This window comes from Lissotriton helveticus, chromosome 4_1 (genome assembly GCF_964261635.1).
Source record: "Lissotriton helveticus chromosome 4_1, aLisHel1.1, whole genome shotgun sequence".
In the NCBI taxonomy this organism is placed as follows: domain Eukaryota; kingdom Metazoa; phylum Chordata; class Amphibia; order Caudata; family Salamandridae; genus Lissotriton; species Lissotriton helveticus.
The window spans coordinates 2070797558-2070821510 of NC_136063.1; the positions used below are offsets into that span (position 1 = coordinate 2070797558).

The following is a 23953-nucleotide window of genomic DNA, read 5'->3' on the forward strand; positions in this document are numbered from 1 at the left end:
TCACTAAGACGTGCTAGTGAGCTCCAGGCATTAACTTTAGAAGAACCATTCTTCCAACTTCATAAAGACTGAGTGGTTCTTCGGACTAACCCAAAGTGCCTTCCAAAATTAGTTTATGCTTTTCATATTAACCAATCAGTTGAGTTACCAGTTTCTTTCCCTCAGTCTGATTCTGTAGCACAAAGGGCACTACACACATTACATTGATAGGATAAGGATTTTTGGTAAGCAAAACAAGTTTGTTGCTTTTGCTCCCCCTCATAAAGGAAAACCTATTTAAAAATCTGGCTTTTCTAGATGGATGGATTGTTAAATGCATCCAAACATGCTACATTAAAGCTAAAAGAACCTTATACCTCCTAGAGCACATCCTACTTGTAAAATCGGCTCATCTTTGGCCTTCTTAGGTAACATTAATAGCTGACATTTGTAAAGCAGCTATATGGTCTACACCACACACATTTATCAAACATTTTATTGTGTGGATGTATAAGCATGTCAACAAGCAAATTGTAAGGCAGGCAGTGCTAGAAACAACTTTTCAGACCACTGCAACGCACACCGGTTAGCCACTGGTTTTGGAGGGTACTGCTATACAATCTATGCAGAGCGTGTGTTTCTACAGCACACATGCCTCAAATGGATAATGTTACCCTGTAAGCATTTGTTCTTGGCATGTAGAGCTGTAAATTCACATGCACCCTCCCTCCTCTCCGGTTACCAGTGGTCATTGCAGTTCTTATTAGCTACATCGTTCACGCATGGACATCTCTATACTACACTCACTCCATTCTCACCATCTTGCGGGAAAACAATGTAACAAAGGAGTTGATGCCCATGTCCACCATCACCGAAAGGAGGAGCCACCTTACCACGTGACTGGAAAAGACTCCTTCAAAGAAAAACAACTTGTAAACATCCTGACCCAACAGTAGATGGCAAGAGTGTGCAAAGCATGTGAATCTACAGTTCTAAGTGCCAAAAACAGAGTTGTACAGGGTAAGTAACATAATCCCTACCTTTACATTCTGTGTCTCCGAAACTCTGATGATTCTTTTTAAGTTTGGTGTAAAAAATGACATAAACATTGAATCTATTTTCATAAATTGGTATCAATTTTTGAGTGTCTAGTGTATTTATTTTTTAATTGTTTTGGTGCACTATAAATGCTTTACACTTGTTCCTTTGTGTAAGCCTGAATGCTCAGAGTCCCAGCTTCCCAGGGCTGAGCTAATGTTTAACAAACCATACCTGCACAAAAATGTAATTCTCGTTTTATTGTCTCTGGATGATTGTCTCCTAAAGAGCCTAAGCTGAGAACAATGCCTAGCATACACTCGGGCAGCCGTGTTCCTTTTACACAGAGTTGGATACACAGTCAGTACTAAAAGTAGCTTCTTGAGCCACGGCAGAGCAATCCTTTTATAGGGCTCTGTTAAATTTCATCGCAGGGAGGTCTATCCAAACGAAGGGAAGGTGATTGAATTTCAAAAGCTGCAATTTCTTTTTAAGTGCTGTCCTCTTACGGTGAGGCAGCTAAAAACACTGTTGGCACATTGCATAACAATAATAATAGTTTTGCATGCATACCTGCATATTCATTCACTGCAAAAGTGTCTAAAGACAAAGGTCACAAGTGGCAGGCCAATTAAAACATGTGGTGTTGGTAGAGTCCAAAATCTGGCTCTCATAATGTTGAACATCAAAAACTTGTTTCTGTGCAGGCCTTTTATGGACCCTCAACCACAGGGGACCTTTACCACAGGCTGCTCACTCATGTACTGGGGAGCACATCTCACCCACATGACTGTTCAAGGTTTCTTAGGGAATAGACTACTTCATCCAAGATTACTAATCATAAAAGAAGTAGTAAGACTTGGGTCTTTGATATATTGCAGGTTCTAAATCACAGTCGAACAGATCTATGCATGGGGGTCATACTTTTCATTGACTTTCAAATTACATTCGGAATGCTGAATTTTGTAAAAAAATAAATACACTTTTAACACCCTTGTGCTAACTGCAAAGTTGAACTATACTCCATATATTGTTTTATATTGCTGTGGAATACACTTAACAAAGTTGTTGGAAAGTGTCTTTTTATGTATGATTCACACCTGCTCCCCTCCACCCTTCTACTTCTTTGACTCTGTACTGCACTGCGCCCTGCTGTTCAGGCCCACGTTTTGACCCTTCAAAGTTGTTTACAATTGGCCTATTTACATTACTCATAAGTCCCTAGTATATGATACCAGATGTGCCCGGTCTAGTAAGTTAAATGCCACTAGTGGACTGCAGCACTAACATGTGCTACCACTGCAGTGACAAATTGAAAACATGACTCTAGGCCTCCCACACCAGCCTAGTCGGGCATCTGACGAACCTTGGCCTGGCAGAATTAACCCCTTTGCCAAGTTAAAACCTACCTTTTTAATATGAATGTCACTCCTAAAGAATGCCTAGGTAGCCTACAAGGGAGGATACTAGATGTTAAAAAGGGCATCTTCCACGGGCTGATATAGGGTACTTTAGCCATGCTGGTGGTGAAACGAGACATAGCGCAAAAATGGGGATCCCCAGAGCTTCCCACAGTGGCACATGGACCTATTAATGCTTACGGAACGAAAGGTGTATGTAAATAGGGCATGCCCTCGTAAATGGAACAAGGTTTGGTCCTCATGGAACTCGTACAGGGGTGACCTGTTTGATCCACTACCGGAAGACGATGATACCGGCTCTGACGAGGAGATGGAGGGAGAGTGGGAATAATAAGAACATCTTTGGACCAAAGTCAAATACATGGTGAGACGTCATATTTGATGCACTGCGGATCAACTCTGATCCCAAGCGTGACTTTACTCTTACACCTGCTGGGACTAGTGTCGTGCTGAATGTCGACGAGTTTGTTTGTTAAAAGTTTTATATAATTACACTATGAGACAAGATAGACTGCAATGAAAAAAATGTAGGCCTTCTCGCTGGTCCGATATACACATTAAATAAATTATGTACACCATTCCTTGCAACGCCGCCGGACCCCAGGGATGTCGACTAAAAGGCTGTGTTACCAATATAACGTTGAGAAGTAATTGTACTTGATGCGGCCGGCCCCAGGGGTTGTAGGCCAATAGCTGTGTTATTCCAGAAGTGTGCAATAAAGGTCTTTCAAAAAAAAAGGGCATCTTCCTCTTGTGTTCGACATGCCATGACGGTGAAGTCTCAAAATTGCAATTTTCACTGTAGTAAGTCCGGTGGCCCCATTAGCTAACATGGAGTTACACTAGTCTATTCTTAGTGCTAACTTACATTTGAGACTACCAAAGATATTACTCCAATGTATCAAATTAACTGTTAAAATCAACTCGACTTGTTGCAGAGATCGGATTTAAGCTAACTTGATAATAGGAAGACATCACGTTGTTGCCTAAAGACTGTGAGCACTTGCTACATGTCCGTAGCTCTATTTCCCTGAAAATTAGGTTGCCCACCTGGTAGGAAGGATGAAGCGTTCCCATGAACAAAGGGAGCTGTTGGTGGGAGGAGATGTAACCTGCTTCAGCAGGATGACTACCTGGCAGTGGCACCAGATTGCCCAGCTTCAAAAAAGCCATCACGTCAGTGAAGCAAATGGCTATCAGGTCTTAGACTGTCTGCTTTGTTCTTTAGGCATATAGTCTATCTTCTCCTCCAGAGGCGGAGTACCCATTGTAGAGACGGATTTCTAGGAGGAGTGGCTAATTATGCTGGCTACACCCTAGGTGTATGCCCAGAGCTCTGCACAGGGGAAGACGGTCTGAGCAATCTTGGATTCATACAGAGATTAGAATTGTTTTTGGCCAAGCCCCCAAAATGTGATGTGGTAAGGATTGCCCAAAGGAACTTTTGCCCATTGGCTAGTGAGTCACCCCCTTCCACAAACACGAAGATGCTATTAAAGTAGCACTGCTGACACTCAGTCCTCAGCAGGCTACCGGACTGGAAAACAAACAGGAGGACTCCCAGCAAAGAGACCTGCACCCGAGGGACTGCACCTCAGGGACTTGCAAAGAGGACTGTGCCTCTTTCACTCACTCATGGATTAGAGTTCCACTTATGCCAGAACAGATATGACTGCAAAGGCTAGCTGGCTATCCTCTTATTCGACATCAAACCTATAAAAGCTAAGTAAGTCTGCACTCTTAATAGCCTTGCAGCCTAAACGGCGGCCCACATCCGATTGTGGGACCTGTGGCTGAAGTAAAAATAGATCCTAGTCCCCCTACATTAAAGGATGTACTTGCCTGTAAGTAATGGCTGAGAATGTTATCGCGAGACCAGTTGGGCTGGACCTGCCCTGTTCTCCACTTGTGTATCTGGGAGATAGTCCTCAGGCCCCAGATGACCCGACGCTTGTGGATCCCAGAATGGTCCCAAGAAGACTACCTGCTCTGATTCAGTGTCACCTTGTTGCTGGACCGTGCTATAGGATAAAGCTACAGTGGGGATCCTGAGAGTGCTGGAAAAGACAGTTAAAACTGTATTTATTTATTTAGTGTATCTTATATAGCGCGCGGCTACCCCAACGGGGTGTCCCGGTGCTTCTGAAAGTGTAAAAATCTTGCTCCTTTAAGGGCTCAGCAGAAAAGGAAGGTTTTAAGTGCCTTACGGAAGGAGGGCTCTTCAGGAATCAACCTGATGGCAAGAGGTAGTTTATTCCAGTAAGTGGCGGCTCAGACCTGGAAGGTTTTCCCTCCAGAGCGAGTTTTCTTAAATCTGGGAGAGATGAGAAAGTTTTTCGTGTCAGAGCGAAGAGATCTAACATTTTTGTAGGGGCGCAGACAAGAAGTCAGGTAGGCAGAGCCTTGTCATTTCAGAGCCCTATGAGTCAGGATGAGGGCTTTGAATTCAACTCTCTTCTGGATTGGTAGCCAGTGAAGAGAGCGCCGGTGAGAGGAAATACGCTCTCTTAAGGAGATGCCACATACTAGACGGACCGCTGAATTTTGAACTGTCTGTAGTCGGTGGCATAGACCTACAGACAGCCCAGTGTACAGACCGTTGGCATAGTCCAAGTGGGAGGTGATCAGTGCTTGGACTATGGCTCTCCTGGTGTTATTGGGGAGGAAATTGATGAATTTTTTTACCATCCTAATTTTGGAGAAGCAAGCCAAAGCTACTGTCTGTACTTGGTTACGTAAAGAGAGGTTAGGGTCCCATCTAATACCCAGGTTTTTTACGGATTGTTTAGGCAAAGGGGGGAACTCAAATCATGTGGCCACCAAAGGTGGGGATCCAAGGGAGATGGCTGATGGAAAAAGAGGACCTCAGTTTTTCCTGCATTAAGACGGAGGCAGTTATTGTCCATCCAAAGTGATATTTTACGCAGGCAGTCTTTTAAAGGGTCAAAAGCCGACTGGGAGAGGTTATCATATGCGAACAAAAGTTGGATATCGTCCGCATACGAAGTGGCTTTGATTCCGGCCTGGGCGATCATCTCGGCAAGCGGGGAAAAATAAACATTAAAAAGAAGAGGACTCAAGGAGGAGCCCTGCGGGACTCCCCACCTGAGCGGACGGCTGGTGGACGTGAACGGGGGCGTGAAAACCGCCTGAGTCCTATTGGACAGAAAGGAAGATAACCACCTCAAGGCCTGGCCTTGGATACCCTTAGAGTGGAGGCGATCCAACAAGACAGAGTGAGAGACGGTGTCGAATGCTGCCGACAAGTCGAGCAGCACCAACACCGCCTTTGAACCTCCATCAAGTTTCCAGCGCACAGCATCGGCCATTTCAATCAGGGCTGATTCCGTGCTATGGCCATGTCTAAATCCATGTTGTGTATCATGGAAAGACCCGTTGGATTCAAGAAAATTAGCAAGCTGTTGTTGTGCTAATTTTTCCAGAACCTTGGCTGGAGCCGGCAACAGCGATATTGGTCTATAATTAGCCGGCTCATTAGGGTCAGTGTTGGCTTTTTTCAGGATGGGGACTAGTCGTGCATGTTTCCAAGAATCTGGAAAGATGCCCTTCTGGAATGAGTCGTTCCAAATACTATTCAAAATAGGATTGAGGAGAGGGGCCAAGGCTTTATATTGTTTTGCCGGCCATGGGTCGGTAGGTGAACCCGATCTGCATTTAGATAATTCCGCCAACGAAAGATCAAGGGGGATTTCTTCAAAGTTTGTGAAAATTTTAGAAAGGACTGAATCGGGGGAAATGGTAGAAGTAACCTTATTGGAGGGGTCAGGGTGGTTTTTATTTGGGAATGAATCATAAATGGAGATGATTTTGTCCTCAAAAAAGTCAGATAAACGATCACAAAGTGATTGAGAGACTGGGGACTGGCGTTTGAGGGCCAAAGGATCGGTGAATGATCTAACCGTCTGAAAGATCTCCCGGGCAGAACCATGGGCTTTGCTGATTTTTTCCTCAAGATGTATTCTTTTGTGATCTATGATCTTTTTCCTGTACTTTTTGAGTTCCAATTTATATTCTGCTTTACTAGCGGGAGAGTATGAAAGTCTCCAGCGCCTTTCCAAAAGTTTACAGGCCGATTTGCATTTACGTAGTTCTTCTGAGAACCATGGTGCAGAGGGAGCCGAACGGAAGGTTTTGATTAGCTTGGTGGGGGCAATTGAATCAATGGCTGAGGAAATCCAACTATTGAAATTGTTCAGCCTAGAATCAAGATCAGCGGCCTCCCTCGGGGCTGTGTTACCCAGCTGAGCGCTCAGACTCACTGGCGAGATAATGCTCCAATTGCGCCCGAGGGTTTTGGCCTGAACACAAGGGCGTTTTAGATGAGATAAGCACAAAGAAAACGGAATAAAGAAATGGTCAGACCAAATCACGGGGTACGAGTTGCCAATGATTAAGTCTGGCAGATTGGAGCAGATAAGATCGAGAGTATGACCCGCCTTGTGGGTGGAGCCATGGATCCGCTGTTCCAGACCGCCGTCAAGAAGTGTGGAGAGAAAGTTGGAGCTATGTAAATCCGAAGCGTCCTCCACATGGAGATTAAAGTCTCCAAGTAAGGTGAAATTTGCGTAACGCAAACTAGCCTGAAGAATATAGTCCAGAAATTCCGGTAACGCGGAGATCTTGGACTTAGGGGGCCGATAGACAAGCAGACCTGTCAGAGTAACGTTAGCCGGAAAGTGAATACAAAAAGGGAGGGCTTCAATAGAATCGATTTGTGTATAGGGAAATGAGGAAATGGTCCAAATAGATCTAAAAATAATGGCAACGCCACCGCCGTGGGAACAGCTATTCCTATTCTCACAGTAAATGTTGTAACCCGCAGGAATGGCTAGGGCTAAGGCAGGGTTAGAATCTTCCCCAAGCCATGTTTCCGTCAAGAAAAGAATGTCCCAGTTGTTATCTGTTAGGGATAGGGCAATATCCAGGGAGTGCTTTACTAAAGAGCGACAGTTGATAAGGCCTGCTTTTATCTTAACGTTTTTATTGATTGATAGGGTCTGTTTAAGATTCGAGCGAAAAGGGCAGCGTAATTCCAGATTATCCTCGGCCTGATCAAAAAGGCAGGGCATACACGGGAAGTATCCCTACACCTTATTGCTGTCCAAGGTAATTTTAGTAGCCATTTTGTCCCGTGAGCTCTAATCCGCTTACATCGATGTATTGCATTTTATAGATTGAACTACAATGATTTTCTTAACTTTGAAAAATCATATCTCTGGTTTCCTTTTTTAGATTTGTCATTTTGGGTGTCTATTTTAAGTTAAAGGTATACCTTATTTTTAGGTCAAGCCTGGGCAGCGCATGCACTGCTCTGCCAGGCATGCTGTTTCGAGGTACGCCACAGAATGTCCGCCCATCTTTTCAATTGGCTCGTTAGTCATTTCAAAATTGTTGCTTTTCCTTCGTGAATAGGCTTAGTAGTCCCTACCTTTGTACCGCCTTGTTGGCAATTGTAACCTCCCATGAGTACTGGAACTTTTGCTGGTGGTGTTAAAGGTCTCCTTTATCTAGTTAGTTAGCACTATTTAGTTAAATTACTTTCTCCTACCAGCTGTTGTAGGCAGGATACTGTCGCCCGCAACCGCTTGTTTTGTTTTTTATGCCATCAGGTACACCTTATGTTTTCAGCTTCCAACACACAAAAGAAGCTGCATGATGCGAGGGGCCATCGTGTAGCTAAGACATTTTGTTTTCATAAAACACGCACCGAGCTTTATCTTTAACACTGCACTTTTTTTTTTTAAATAAACTTCTTATTTTACCCCGAACACATATTGCGCTTTATCTTTAACATGGGTGCACTTTAACAGTGAAGCCCATGGCTCGCAGCCTGTCACCCCCGTGCGCCGTGCTTAATGTTTCAGCACGGCACCCGCTTATACTTTCACAACGGCAGTGTGCCTTTCTTGTCGTATGAGCAAGCAGGCAATAGCTGCAGCACACCTTTTATTTCAAAACATGCGCTTCATCCTTGTATAATATTTGAGGCATGGGGATGTATGCTTTTTTTTAACCTCCCTATTTTGGATGAAAAAAGAAGTCGCAGCTCTCGGCCCATGATCTGGAGAGCCAAGAAGACTTGGACCACATCCCAGGTGCCTCCATTAGTCGACGGAAAGGTAAGGACAAATAGGAGTAAGGAAGTTTAAACTATTGAGTGTTATGTTCGTGACTAGCAATGCAGAGCATTAGAATCCTGTTTCAAATGTGAGGTGGATTACAATCCTAACATGTTGATAAATAAAATGAAACCAACCAAAACTGAACAGAGCTGGTTCTAATAGTGTCAGCCTGGATGTTTGCTCATCAACCTGACTCCGCCCCCTCTATCGTAGTGAAAAACAAGCATTTACAATTCAATAGGTCTCTCATTTTTTAAACTTTGACCTATTGGTATTGTAAATGACTATTCCTTTTAATATTGCAGGTTTTTAAACACATAAATAAAAGGCATTGTACCGTTCAATGCCAATAGCTTAAAGTCTCGCAATTGCGAGACCTACTGCATTGCAAATAGTAAATTGGTGTCTCATTTTTGTTCTGTTTCTTACTTATTGACTGTTTTTGTACTTTTAAATGCTTAAGACTTCTTTCTATGATTAACCCCGACTGCCCTCTACTGCAGTTACCTAGGGCTGGGCTAAGTTTTATTATAAAAACCTAACTGGACCTGATAAAGATTGTGACATTACATGGTGATGGCTCACAACCACTCCAAATAATCAACTTTCCTACAAAAGGTTTTAAAAGTAAACTTGAATGCACTCGAAAGTGCTCTTATGCCGAAATGAAACAGTGCATATTTTGTAGAGTAGTGTTTTTTGAAAATGTTTACCTATGCTTGCCGCCTTTTGGTTTTCAGACAACTTAAACTACTGAAGTCTTAATCCATATATGCTAACTCTGTTGTTTAGTGCTGCCCTGCGATGAGTTGGCTGTGCCTTATTATGAGGGTTGTTTGGGGGAAGACTTTACGTCTGTTCTATCCAGCAAGGTTTTTCCCGGAAATCTAAACATGTGGGCACGGGAAGCTTTTAGCTCAGCTCCAGATGAGGTTTGAGACTTGAGAAACTTCTGTCTAGAATTTGTATACATTGTAAAAAAAAGTTTAAAAAAAATCCTTCCAATTACCACACGGGCCGTCATAGGTCAGACATCAGCTCCAAGCACTCTAAGCTGCATACTTTAGATACTCTCGAGCAAAAGCAATAAAAAGTAAAAAAATATATACACACTTTTACTAGTAGCTGCACAAAAGTGGAGCAAGAGCTAAGCTCAAACCACACTCGATACAGGTATACCCTATGTTGCTGGGCAACAATACATACAAAGGTGCTTTGCATTTTCCATATCTATGCTATTTGGAATTTCGCACTCCTAGTGAGAAAACAGGTTTGCCTAACGAAAACACTAATACAGGTGCATGTACAGTATTTTCAAGTTAATTATAGACACTTGTTGAAGTATTTGCTAAGTAGAATCTAGCACATTCTATAAGGAGGACAGAAAAACCTGGTGCGTCAGCTTCTATGATGGAAACTGAGGTTGACCAACTCATGGCAAGTGACCACAATGTCCTGATTGGGAGCAGTACCCCTCGAAGGTGTTTGATTGCGCCCTCTAAATATGCCACATAAGAGGGAGTGAGCCCCGCCCTTCTCTTGATCCCCGAACTCCACAAAGTGAATGATCAAAATCTCTAAGCATGCACCAGCATATAACGTAGTACGGCAAATCATTCTATGGTTAAACTGTGTGGGTCTAAACAACATGTTCGAGGCATGTGGGCTGCTGAATTTATATCTATGCATAGATCGCCGCCTAGTGTTGGGTCCGGATGATTTCACATTGTTGTCCTGGAAGAGTCTTCGAAGTATCACAAGATAGGTGGCTCCTCCCTTGGACTACAGTGCGCATGGGCATCCTCTCCATCTTCAGATTGTTTTTTTCCGCCATTGGGTTCGGATGTACCTTCTCGACTCCAGTTCGGAATATACTTTAAATACTTTTCGCGAGGCCAAAAGGCCTTCGGGCGTCGGTATTGCCTCTCGTTCGGTGCCCAATACTTCATCCAGTTCTTCGAACAGGACGTCGAAGGCCGTATTGCCTTTCGGCAGCTAGTCCCCGGCGAGCGTCGACGATGGAACGGAGCCCTTCAAGAGATGCCCCGTCTGCAACTCCAAATACCCTCACATCGATGTGCACACGGTGTGCAACAAGTGCCTATCCCCGGACCACGACGAGGCCAGCTGCATGGCCTGTTCCAAGTTCCGGTCGAAAAAACCACTTCGGCTTCGACGCGCCGCGAGGCAGTCGGCCCAGCAAACAGCGCCCGACCCAGAAGATATCTTCCAGGCGGACGTCATCGAGGGCGCCGATCAAGAGGATCCAGACCAGCAGTCGGACCCTGCATCGGAGCACGACTCACAATATAGTGTGGACGAAGAACAAGACTACGTCCATGAGGAAGACATCGTCGAGGTAGGAGACGGCGCAGACGCCATCGGAGCCGTCGATGACGACTCAAGCGATGAGCAAGGCCCATCCGCAATCGCGGAGCCCGATACTGACACTATACTCGATACGGCTCAGGTCGAGGCATCGCCGGAAGGCCTTAGCCAACATCTTTACCCGCATTCTATAGCCCCGCGTCCAAGCCCGGCTAAGAATACTTCTACAGAGCAATCGGTCCATCAGCCATTTTCGCCTGCGAAATCGAAACCGACAGGAACTGTATCGAAACCGAAACTGCTTACGTCAGTCCACGGCTCGACAGCTTCGGATTCGTCGGCTCCGACACCATCTAAAAGTGTTGTTAACCCTTCGGGGTCACAAGGGGGCGTCGACCCAAAACCACTGGACGCCGAGGCCTGTCTCTGCCGTCAAGCACATCGCGCTGTCGACGCCCACGCCCAAAGCTGCCGACACTGGCAAAGGACTCAAGGCTAGGAAGACTGTCGATCCGAAATTTCCAGCCTCGGCGCCGAGATCCAGCAAGGCCTTCGAGTCGAAAAGTACAGCCGACCCGAAAGAGCACGTCGCGTCGAAGCAAAAAGGCGTACCTGTTGCGCACCGACCGCTCGAATCAACGCAAGTCCACAAGCAGCCAAGTGATCCAAAAAAGTTGGTCGGATCGAAGACGGCGACACCCTCAAACGGTCGGCTCGTCTCCACTGCTTTCACAACCTATAAAATATGGACTGCCCCCAACTGCTTGGCCAAAACCCGTCGAGCCACAAAAAAGCACCGACACTACCAAGAAAGTGTCGGCAGTTTCCCGGCGTCAGTCCACTGAAGAGGATGTCATTTTCCAACCACCCTCCTATGACAATCTAACGAAACTGTTCATCGACTCGGATACAGGTAGACTCACCATTTATAAACGGAAAATAGCTCCAGAAAGACCTTTGGAGTCATACAAAATCCCTCTGAAAAGAAAGAGAGACTCAGCAACCTCACCTGTTCTTTCAGAGCCTGTGGAGTCCTATGAACAAGACTATTCCTATTCACCCACACGCACCTATGAAGATATAGGGGAGGGATACAATGAAGATGAGTTCAATTATCCTGCTGACACAGATCAGGATGAACAGCAAACATGGACTGACCCTGTTGACCCTGGTGAGCCACAGACCACGCCTGACACTCAGTCCTATACCATCAAAACCATTAAAAAGGGCAGCCAAAAACCATGATGTGGACATGCATGCTGACCCAGTAGAGGAGGACTTTTTGTTTGATACTTTCTTAACTTCAGAAAGGTCAGTAAAGACATTGCCTATTCTAAAAGGTGTTCTTAAACACGCTACTGACATCTTCAAGGAGACCACAAGGGCACGGTTGTAAACCCAAGGATTGAAAAGAAGTACCGGCCTACACCTGTGGACACTACGTACATCAAAGGCCAGCTCCCGTTGAACTCCCTTGTTGTGGCTAATGCTCGTAAACGGGCAAACTCTCAAACCAGTGGTGATGCTCCCCCTCCGGACAAAGAATCCAAAATCTTTGAAGCATCTGGCAAGCGAGTAGCAGCTCAAGCAGCAAATATTTGGAGGATCTCCAACACACAAGCCCTATTAGCCAGATATGATAGGGCACACTACGACACGTAGAGCAGCTACTGCAACACCTGCCTGAGACTTATAAGGAGGGAGCAGAAATGCTGATACAGGAGGGAAAATTAATTTCAAATGCGTCCATCAAGTGTGCGCTAGATGCAGCAGACACTGCAGCTAGGTCCATAAACACAAGTGTGATGCTTAGAAGGCATGCCTGGCTACGCATCTCTGGTTTTAAGCCGGAGATACAAACTACTTTACTCAACCAGCCGGTTAACCCTGATTTTCTCTTTGGCCCTGATGTAGACACAACCCTTGAGAAAATTAAAAAAGACACTGAGACAGCAAAATCCATGGGGGCTCTGCAGTCACAACAGTTCAGGGGCAGTTCCTTTCGTCGCTCCGGTAACAGGGGAGCCTTCAGAGGTCAAGCATCACAGCAAGCCCAATAAAATAGAGGGGGCTCGCAGACCACCTATAACAAGAACAATAGGGGTGGCTATCGTGGGAACAGCACCAAAGGCAGAGGACGCGGAAATAATAATACCAGATCCTCCGCCACCAATAAACAGTGACGTCTTGTCACTGCCCCCGACCATGTAACACCAGTCGGGGGAAGACTCCAGCGGTTCCTGCCAGTCTGGGAAGGCATAACCACAGACAGGTGGGTGAGAGACATTATACAACACGGCTATTGTCTAGAACTTACCTCCACTCCGCCCAACATACCCCCAAGGCACCGTCCTATGTCCGCAGAGCACATGCACTTATTGCAGCAAGAAGTCCTCTGCATGCTGCAAAAAGGGGCCATAGAACTCGTGCCTTTAAATCAGCAGGGTACAGGGGTGTACTCACTGTACTTCTTAATACCAAAAAAGGACGGGTCTCTCAGGCCCATTCTAGACCTCAGACCCCTAAACCAGTACATCTTGTCAGAGCATTTTCACATGCTCACTTTACAACAGGTTCTACCATTGCTCAGTCAGGGAGACTTCCTAGCAACCCTAGACCTAAAAGACGCATATTTCCACATTCCCGTTCACCCACAACACAGGAAATATCTCAGGTTCACCATAAACAACCAGCATTACCAGTTCAAGGTCCTGCCTTTCGGGGTCACTACTGCCCCAGAGTGTTCACAAAGTGCTTAGCAACAGTGGCAGCGCACCTTCGGAGACAACACATCCACGTCTATCCTTATCTGGACGACTGGCTTGTTCAATCAAAGTCAGCCCAGCAATGTGCCAGCCACATGTCCCGCACAATTCACCTCCTACACAGTCTAGGATTTTCGCTCAATTACCCAGAATCACACCTTCAACCCTCACATGTGCAACAGTACTTGTGTGCGACACTCAACACTCTAACAGCGACAGCGCACCCAAACACAGCCAGAGTCAACAGCATGCAATTGCTCATTCAGCAGTTCAGGCCACAACACTCGCTCGCAGCTCAGGTTTTCCTACGGCTAATAGGTATGATGGCCTCCTACATCTTTATAGTCCCTCACGCAAGGCTACACATGCGTCCGCTTCAGGAATGCCTGGCACGGCAGTAGAACCAGGCTCAAGGGCATCTAAAACACCTAGTGTTGGTGACAGGTCGTGCATACAACTCTCTGCATTGGTGGAACACACAAAACCTTTGCAGGGGACGACCGTTCCAAGAGCCTGTACCACAGATAGTGCTGACAAAGGACGCATCTCTCCAGGGTTGGGGAGCGCATGTCCTCCATTATACAGTGCAGGGACTGTGGACAGCGCAGCAGCAAAAGATGCACATCAACCTGCTGGAGCTCATGGCAATTTTCGTGGCAATGAAGGCCTTCAGGCTGCATCTGTGCCTCAAAGTCGTGCTGATCCGGATGGACAACATGACTGCCATGTATTACATCCAGAAACAGGGAGGCACGCACTCTCCACAATTGTCTCATCGAGCCCAGAGCATGTGGAAGTGGGCCATTCAAAGGAACATGTTCCTCATGGCGGAACATCTCCCAGGCAAAGACAACCAGTGGCGGACCTGCTCAGCAGGCACAGCCACCAAATGCACGAGTGGGAGATACACCCCTCGGTGCTCCAACCATATTTCCAGCAGTGGGGTCATCCAGAGATAGACCTATTCGCCACAAAAGAAAACGCAAAATGCCAAACCTTCGCTGCCGGGTTCCCACACCCGCAGTCTCAGGGCAATGCGATATGGATGAACTGGTCAGGCAGATTTGCATACGCTTTTCCTCCAGCACCGCTCATACCGCTGGTGGCACGCAAACTGTGGCAGCACTCCCTGGCGCTCAACCTAGTTGCTCCAACGTGGGCACGGCAAGCGTGGTACACCACGTTCCTAGAACTTTCAGTGGTGCCCCACCAACGGCTGCAACTCAAGCCCAGTCTCCTCACTCAGAACCGTGGAGACATTCAGCACCCAGATCCGCAACAGTTAAACCTTGCGATATGGCTCCTGAGGTCATAGTTTGGCTACCTCAACCTGCCCCCTGACTGTATGGACATCATCAAGGAGGCAAGACGACCTACAACCAGGGCATGCTACGTTGCCAAATGGAAGCGATTTGTCATTTACTGTTCTAATAATGACATAAATCCGCTAGATGCATCCACGCAAAACATTATATGTGATTTGTTACACCTATACAGATGCAATCTGGCATATAGTTCTATTAGGATACATTTGGCCGCAATGGCAGCTTATCCTCAAAACAGACAGCATCTTTCTCTTTTTAAAGTGCCAGCCATTAAAGCTTTTATGGAAGGACTCAAAAGAGTGATTCCTCCCAGACACCCTCCTTCACCTGTCTGGAATCTGAACATAGTTCTCACCAGACTAATGGGGCCACCCTTTGAACCTATTCACTCTTGTGAAATACAGTTTCTCACATGGAAAGTGGCTTTTCTAGTGGCAATAACATCGCTAAGGAAAGTTAGTGAGCTTCAAGCCCTAACTATTCAAGAGCCTTTCATACAAATTCATGCTAATCGGGTGGTGCTGCTTACCAACCCGAAATTCATCCCTAAGGTGGTGTCGCAGTTCCACATTAACCAAACCATAGAACTGCCCATTTTCTTCCCAAATCCAGACTCTGTAGCAGACAGAGCACTGCACACGTTAGATATCAAAAGAGCTCTCCTGTATTACATAGACAGGACAAAGGATTTCAGGAAGACTAAGCAACTGTTTGTTGCCTTCTCTCCACAACACTAAGGCAACCCCATTTCTAAGCCAGGTATAGCCAGATGGATCGTTAAGTGCATACAAATCTGTTATCAAAAAGCAAAACGCACATTAACAGTTCCCCCAAGAGCGCAGTCCACACGCAAGTTATGGGCATCCATGGCTTTCCTAGGTAACATTCCTCTAGAGGATATATGTAGAGCAGCCACATGGACCACCATACACACATTCACCAAACACTACTGCGTGGATGTACACTCCAAACAGCAAGCTGCTGTAGGCCAGGTTGTTCTCAGGACTCTTTTGCAGACTGCTGCAGCTGGCACGGGCAACCGCCGCTAAGGAGGATACTGCTATTTATTCTATGCATAGATATAAATTCAGCAGCCCGCATGCCTCGAACGGAATATGCTACTTACCAGTATGCATCTGTTCGTGGCATGTAGGGCTGCTGACATTTATATCGCCCGCCCTCCTCCCCGGTGCCTGTTGCAGCTGTAGCACTCAGAATCATTCTCAGGCATGGTCATCACTTACTGCATTACACTCCATCTCTGCCACAATGGCGAAAAACAATCTGAAGATGGAGAGGATGCCCATGCGCACTGTAGTCCAAGGGAGGAGCCACCTATCTCGTGATACTTCGAAGACTCTTCCAGGACAACAATGTGCAATCATCTGGACCCAACACTAGGCGGCGATCTATGCATAGATATAAATGTCAGCAGCCCTACATGCCAAGAACAGATGCATACTGGTAAGTAGCATATTCCTTGCCCTTCTGCCAGGTCAGTCAGCTCAACAAAGTCTTTTCTCAATAATACAAATGCACTTCACTGCACTTACGTTATGGGTTCCATTTATGCTACACCACATATAGACCTACACTTGGGCAAAGGGGATGTATTACAATGCACACCATATAGACTGCTTTGCTGTGTTCCAGGGGGTCTCCAAACTTTATTGTAATCAGGGCTATGTATGTTCAATGAAATTATCCCAAGCTACTATTAGTAGGGCTGTAATAGTAACGTCATCAGGCAAGACCACTTTAGTGGACTTACCAGCAGTAATCACCTCAGTGCATCAGGCAAGATTGCCAGCCGTAATGTAAAAAAAAAGGCTTTGTCAATGTAATGTGCTGGTAATACATAGCATTCATAGCTGCAATGCCTCTGTAATAGCATTGTTAATACGTCTCCCCAGCACTGCATGTTTGTCACTAAAAGAGCAGCTTTAAATATATTTTGGAAAGTCAACCGTTTTCCTCGAAATATCAGATTGAGTTCTGAAAATGCAAAATTTTTATCTCGAATACACACCTTTAATTTTTAGTACATATACATTTATTTAACCAAGCAAAAACGTCTAATTTGGTAGGTTGGGTGCACACAAGAGAGCTGCTTATAGGTAGCTTTAGAGCAACTGGTAGCTCCTGAGCTACCCATTGGAGAAGCCTGGTGTATGCAAAACAAATTAACTATAGTGGCAGAGCATGGTCAGTGGTGCACAACTTTTCACCCTTGCCCATCAGTGAATGCACTATCATTATCTCATTGTGACCAAGCAATGTAGTAGTAAATCAAAGTTTGGTGCTAGGATCTTGGGGACCAAGCACTCCCAATTTTGCATGAATAGAATGTAATAAAGAATTGCGGCATTGTCCATTATCAGTGTTTTAATCAATGCATGTAAAAGCATACATGGAGATACCCAAAATGGATCCTACGGAAAATAGTTTGATACAAAGCCTACTGTGCACAGTAAGACAAATTGGTCACTGCATATTTCTCCTTACTGTCAGTGTATAGTTCAGATGCTTCAGGCAAATGGGCAGCTACTGCGCCAACTTGCTGGCCCTCTTGCCCTATGATCGGCTACCTACAATGCTAGATCTTCCCATGTGCAATATGCTCTTTTACAAGAGATGTATTCTGAAACAGAAGGCCCTATTTCATTCTGTTGTGCATAAGTCATCGGGCCCCTTCTGTGTAGTTATTTTTGCATTTCGGCCATACAGTGTAATTAACTGATGAAGGAATTGAATATGGACATTATAAAGGGACACCTGGCTTCTATTTTGACCTGTATATTTTCCACTTACCATGGATCTCTCCTACGGCTTCCAGTTCACTTTCAGAATGTGTTGTAAAACAAGTACACTCAAATCATTTTTGAGGTTTCTCAGTGAGACCTGATTCTTTTTGTGACTTTTTTATTATGGCCCTTCTCTTGAGACCCTGAAATCCTGTATTTTACAGTGTTTAGAATGGAAGACCGTTTTTTCTGATTGCGGTTACTTTAATTAGGCAGACAGTGGGGTAGTTAAACTAATTTCTCCTCCCTAGTGTACACAGATTTCTAAGTTTTACCGTTTGGCTGAACCCCTACTAAAAGCCATTTGGCAGTTTACTACATCCTAGCTAGCTTACTTCCCGGCTTTTCATTATTCCAAAGAGGAATGTCATCACAGAGGGAAAGCTGTTACGTTTGCACACTTTTGTGGACTTAGGGTTTGGTTGATTTGTCATGCAGCTTCTTGGGCTTTCTCTAATCTGCATTATTGCTTAGTTGAGGATGGCAGAGCACAGTCCCAATTGGGCAGAGCTCTGCTTTGTTTTCTGGTGTGATCTTAGGTATCCTGAAACCTTCCCTTGAGTTTATAGAGGAGTGGTTAATAAAATGCTTGTTACATTTATTAATCTTTCTGATGGATATGAAAGCTGTTGCAGATTACATTTCAACAGCCCTTATCGAGGATTGTTCGTCTCATATTGATTTTAGACTCTGACCTTCCTTCCCTTGGCTTCTAATGGGAAATGAAAAATTGAGGTAAAACTGTTGTCACAGGCTCCGGTGGCTTTACATATATCACTTCAGTATCACTTCTGATTTCTCAGATCCTGTAAATGATGGTGTACACCGTTATCTAGCAGTCTTGACTTGGTACTGCTGAATATTTTTTTCACATCCATTTTAGTGCCTAGAGATTAAGTTCTTAAAAGTAATCTGCAGGAGTTCTCATATCTATTAGAAAGAACTTTACCAAAGGTAAGTAGCTTGTTCTTCTGGTCTCAAGGTTGTTTTTCGGACTACTCATGTTTCTTTAAAGTCTTGAAATGCTTGCTATTATGCCATGAAAACAAGTTTAGCTTTCCTAAGCTGGGAAATGAGTTCCATAGAAAAAATGTGATTTCAATATTTTGATCTTTGATATTATTTTGCTTCTGTGAAAGGAATCAATAGTGTGTTATGTACTTTCATAACATCATATTTGTTCCCGATTATTTTAACCTTAAATATTTGATTTTTGTTTTGCAGTATTCTGTGGATGCCGAAAAGGTGACTAACCTCTTGCAGTTGCCACAATACTTTGATTTAGAAATCTACACTACCGGAAGGTTGGAAAAGGTATAGAAATGTATATATACTCAAAAACTAGAACAACCTTGAAATCAGGATCTGAACTGTAATAAAGATAGACTTATTCTTTAGGCTCTGAGACCAAAAGTGATTACACTGAAGGCAATGTTTGCCTTGGATGCAACAAACATGGTTACATGTGTCCACTGAGTAATCTAGAGTTTGAAAAACAAAACTCTTTTGGGGAACTGAGGCTCAGATACATCAGATGATTCTACAAGAATGGATGGGAGGTAACGACGAATATATAAGTACCCTGAAACATGGCATACTACATTGACACATTCTCACCCTTCCCAAACACAAATTCCTATTTTTCACAATCAACCTAAACAGGAAGAGAATTCTTTTTTAAAGAGGCAGTCTTGAAGGCATTGCAACTATACCCTATTTTTAATAAATCAAGTACCAAGTGGAACCATGTGAATGCTGATTAGACACATTTCTTGGGACTTTCATACATTTATGAACACAAGCTTTGTCAAGTAATACAAGGGTTTTGTTTTTATAGATAACACCATTGTATTTCTTTTCAGATAGAAAGGAGTAAGTTATAAAAACCTAAATAGCCAGTGTTGCACATACTCATTTAGCAACTATTCCGCTGAATACAGCTGTGCAGGACATAATCTCAGGCACAATGAACACTTGCAGTCTCCCTCACTCCCACTCCGGAACCACCCAATTAGATCACTCTTGGTAACGCACTATTAGGCTAATTCATAGAAACTACGCCAGGGTCCCATGTTTTCTTATGTTTATCCTGGCAGCCTCAGATACAGTTCTCGGTCTAGTTGAGCTAATCTATCCACCCCAATTACAACTCTGAGAGAGGCTGCATATTCTTACTCAACCTATAACTGCCAATGTCATTGTCTAAATTCAGACCGCCTAATCTGATCAGTATCTACTTATGTTGACTGTGCTCCACCTCCTCTGTGATTACAAGCAGCGTTTTCTGCAATGTGTGACCGAGACCAAACGGTCCAGATAAGTGTTGCCTCCATGTTAACCCAGTATCTCTTAATGTGAGGGCAGTCTGACTCTACATGGAAGATGTTACAAGGGACAAGGCTAACAAAAACAGCCACGGGGTTGACCAAAAGAAAGGGGTTACAAAACCTCCCCAGGGGAAAGGGGGTGAGTCCCAAAGCTAAAAAGTCTTTGTCTTCTCAGGGGCCCGAGAAACTGCGCGGGGGTGGGTCCCACAACTCTTCTCAATCCAGTAATAGATGCAAAGGGAAGAACTTTGATCCCCTAAAGGCCTGGTGTTTTAACTGGAATAAGTTAGGACACTTAACTGGAGATGCTACTTGTCCTAACAAAAAGCCCTCTAGTCCTCCTACAGATACTATTGGTGTAGTCAGTCGCCAGATGGGATCAATATTGTGCCCAGAGCAAATCAGGGTTCACACTGAAGCAGTTCTAGTCACAGAGGATGAAGTTGAGTTTGCCACTTTAGCTGGTTGGCCACCCAACTTAAAGAAGTATTTGCAATACCCCTGGATCAATGGGACTAGAACAGAAGCCCTGAAGGATACAGGTATCTGAAAGAGACAATTAGTTATGAATGAATTGGTATTTGAGGAGCGCATGGCTACCAGAAGGCCTCTCTGGCTTGTGAAATACGTCCAGGCGTCAGACTGGATCCGGAGAATTTTTCGTCAGCAGTACCCCTGTGCGTCGGTCAGCTCTGCATTTGTCGTTTGCTTCGTGGTCGCTGAGATGACGTTGCTACAGCTACTGAGACGCCTCTGTCGCGCACTGACGTCAGTTTTCTTTTTCCGCGCCAGCCAGCGCAGATCCAGAGAGAGCGGTACCTCCAGTCACTTTTTGACTGACTTTTTTGCGACTTTTGTCAACACCGTCTACTGGTGCACATCAGGGATGCCCGGTTTCGATGCTTGCGGTTCCGATTGAAAACTGATGTTGTGATGGAACCGGATCCGAAAGCTTCTCAAGGCCTGGCAGTCCACTCCGTTCATGGTCCTGGTCGCGGAGCCACCACCCCCGCCACCGTCCCCAAAGTGTTCGCACTCCTCAGGTAAGTCAAATCACAAGAAGCATTGTCACTCTTCTATTTCTCGTCAGCCGGCGCAACGAGGGATGCTGGTGGTGCCCCTCCCGCGGCTCCGCGTGCAGAACCCGAATGGTCGACTCCGAGGTTTCCTCCTTTTATGGGACCCGGAGCGCCCCTGTCCAGCTTCAAACCTTTTATGAAGCGATGCATGCCATCTTTGGGCAGCCTGACTCTGCTGGTGTGCCTTCAGGACCTGCGCACCCGGCTGGGGGCGCCTGGGCCTTTGACGCCGGCGGCTCTGGCACCACAGGATCCCCTGGGATCCAGGCCTGGATCTGGATCGGCGCTGGTCGACCTCATAACGCCTCACCCCGGCACCGATTCAAACGGCACAACTTTCGCAGCCGATGCCGGTTGTGTCCCCAGCCGGTTTCGACCCCGGCCTCCACCCTGACGTAAACACGGAGCCGGACCGATGTCGACTGACTCCGGCGCCGACTGGTATTTTTGTACCCCTGTTAACCGTGGTGTTCCTTTCAGGCCAGATTGGCAACCAGAAATGGGTGAGGAGGACTGGGAGGGGTCTGGAGACCCTTTGACTGACCAGTTGGAATACGATCTGGACTGGTGAGAGGAGTTGGGGGAAAGCTGGTGGTCTGGACAACTCCCCAGACCATGGCCTGTTGTCTCCTTCTACCGCAGCTACGGGGGAGGGAGCACCTTATGCAGTGGTGTTGCGAGGCTCTCAACCTTGAGCTACCTACAGTGACAGAGGTGCTTCAACCAGCAGCGAGGTCTTCGGTGCCCCTGCTGCTGTTTAATGAAGCCCTAACTGACATCCTTTTGGGCGCCTGGTGCAGGTCCAACACGGTCTCCTGTGGATAGGATGATTGCCGGACGCCACCGACCGGCTTCGGGCAACCCCACTTTCCTCTCCCAACACCCCACCCCTGAAAGCTTGGTGGTCCAAGCCTCAACATCCAAAGGTGCATTCTCTACTGCATCACTGATAGGGAATCTAAAAAGCTGGACCATCTTGGGAAGATGTTTTCTTCCTCTAGCTTGGGACTGGGATCGGTAAACACTGCATGTCTGTTGCGCCGCTACACCCACTCTGTGTGGGTTACGGTAGCCCAGGTGCTGCCACAGTGCCCGGAGGAGGCCCGTGCCGTGCTCTCCCATGCAGTCGCTGAAGGGAGAGATGCAGCCAAGTTTACCATATGATGTGGACTGGACACCGCCAACTTGCTAGGCAGGACTATTTTAATGTTGGTTGCCCTTAGACGCTACGCCTGGCTGAGGTCAACTGGTTTTTCTGGGGATATCTAGGCTACCCTCATGGACATGCCCTTTGATGGCCGTCGCCTGTTAGGCGACAAAGCATACAGCGTGCTAGAGAGCTTCAAGGACTTTCGGGCTACTGCCAAGTCCTTTGAACTCTCCACCAGCTGCCCTTCGCAGTCTGCTTTTCGCCGCTTTAATGGTTATGGAATGGGTGCCCCCCACGTTCCTCCCAGAGCCACAGGCCGGCACAAGCTGTTCAGCCCCTGCGCGGCCTGGGACGTGAGACCCACCGCCGTGGGTCTGGGTGCCAGCGAGTGGGCCAGTCCACCACCGCCCCCCTCAGCAGCAGCCTCTAAACCCTCCTAGTCTGACCATTCAGGGCCATCAATCGCCAGTGAGTGGCAGGATCCGCCATCACCTCACCCACTGGCATACCATCACTTCAGACAGGTGGGTTTTGCAAACAGTCCGAAGGGGCTACTCCCTCCTCTTCAAGACTACCCCCCACCCTTCCATGCCACCTCAGTACCATCTACTGTTGGAGGATCATCTGGCCTTTCTCCAACAGGAAGTTATGGCTTTCTTGGCCAAGGGAGCCATTGAGTGAGTTCCTGCCCCAGAAGTAGTTTGTGGTTGCTATTCCCACTACTTTCTGGTGCCCAAGAAAGACAAAGGCATGTGTCCTATCTTGGATCTCAGGAACGTCAACCACTTCCTCCAGAAGAAGTTCCAAATGTTGACGCTAGCTCAGGTGCTGTCTGCTCTCAACCCTGGAGACTGGATGGTAGCGTTGAACTTGCAGGAAGCCTACTTTCACATCCCCGTCCTGCCGGCCCACCTGCGGTTCACTGTGGGCCAGAAGCGCTTTCAGTTTACCCTGCTCCTCTTTGGCCTTATCAGCGCCTCTCTGGTGTTCACAAAAGTGATGGTGGTGGTCGGAGCTCATCTGCGCAGATCAGGGTTCCAGTCTTCCCCTATCTTGATGACTGGCTGTTGAAGGCGGGCTCACCCCAGGCAGTTGTCTCCCAACTTGAGACTACGGTGGACCTCCTACACCTGCTGGGGTTCACTATAAACGTGCAGAAGTAACACCGGACTCCCTCTCAGAAGCTCCTTTTTATCGGAGCGGTTCTGGACATGACACAGTTTGTGTTTTATCCTCCCGAGCAGCGAGTCCGGGATATTCGGGTTATGATTCCAATCTTTCAGCCTCTATCCCGTGTTTCGGGCAGAATGACCCTGAGGATTCTGGGCCTCATGGCTTCCTGCATCCTGTTGGTGGATCATGCCAGGTGGCATATGCGGGCTCTGAAGTTCCAGTGGACATAGCGTCAGGGGAATCTGTCCGATTGAGTTCAGATCTCGGAGGGCACTGCATGACGATTGCAGTGGTGTCTAACGAACCAGGATTGGGTCAATGGCAGATCCCTCTCTCTTCCCCAGCCAGAGTACACAGTGGTGACATACGCATCATTTCTGGGGTAGGGCGGCCACATGGCAGAGGCGGAGATCAGAGGCCT

At 46.3% G+C, this 23953-nt stretch overlaps 1 protein-coding gene across 3 annotated transcripts in view; it reads left to right on the forward strand.

The window, feature by feature from the left end:
- The window catches only part of STAG2 (STAG2 cohesin complex component), a 1493174-nt gene that overhangs the window by 825982 nt on the left and 643239 nt on the right, over positions 1-23953 (forward strand). For all 3 annotated transcript variants that reach the window (XM_078688751.1, XM_078688750.1, XM_078688752.1), the window contains one exon: positions 19028-19117. In XM_078688751.1, the coding sequence (XP_078544877.1) occupies positions 19028-19117 (90 nt within the window). The remainder of the gene's footprint in view (positions 1-19027; positions 19118-23953) is intronic.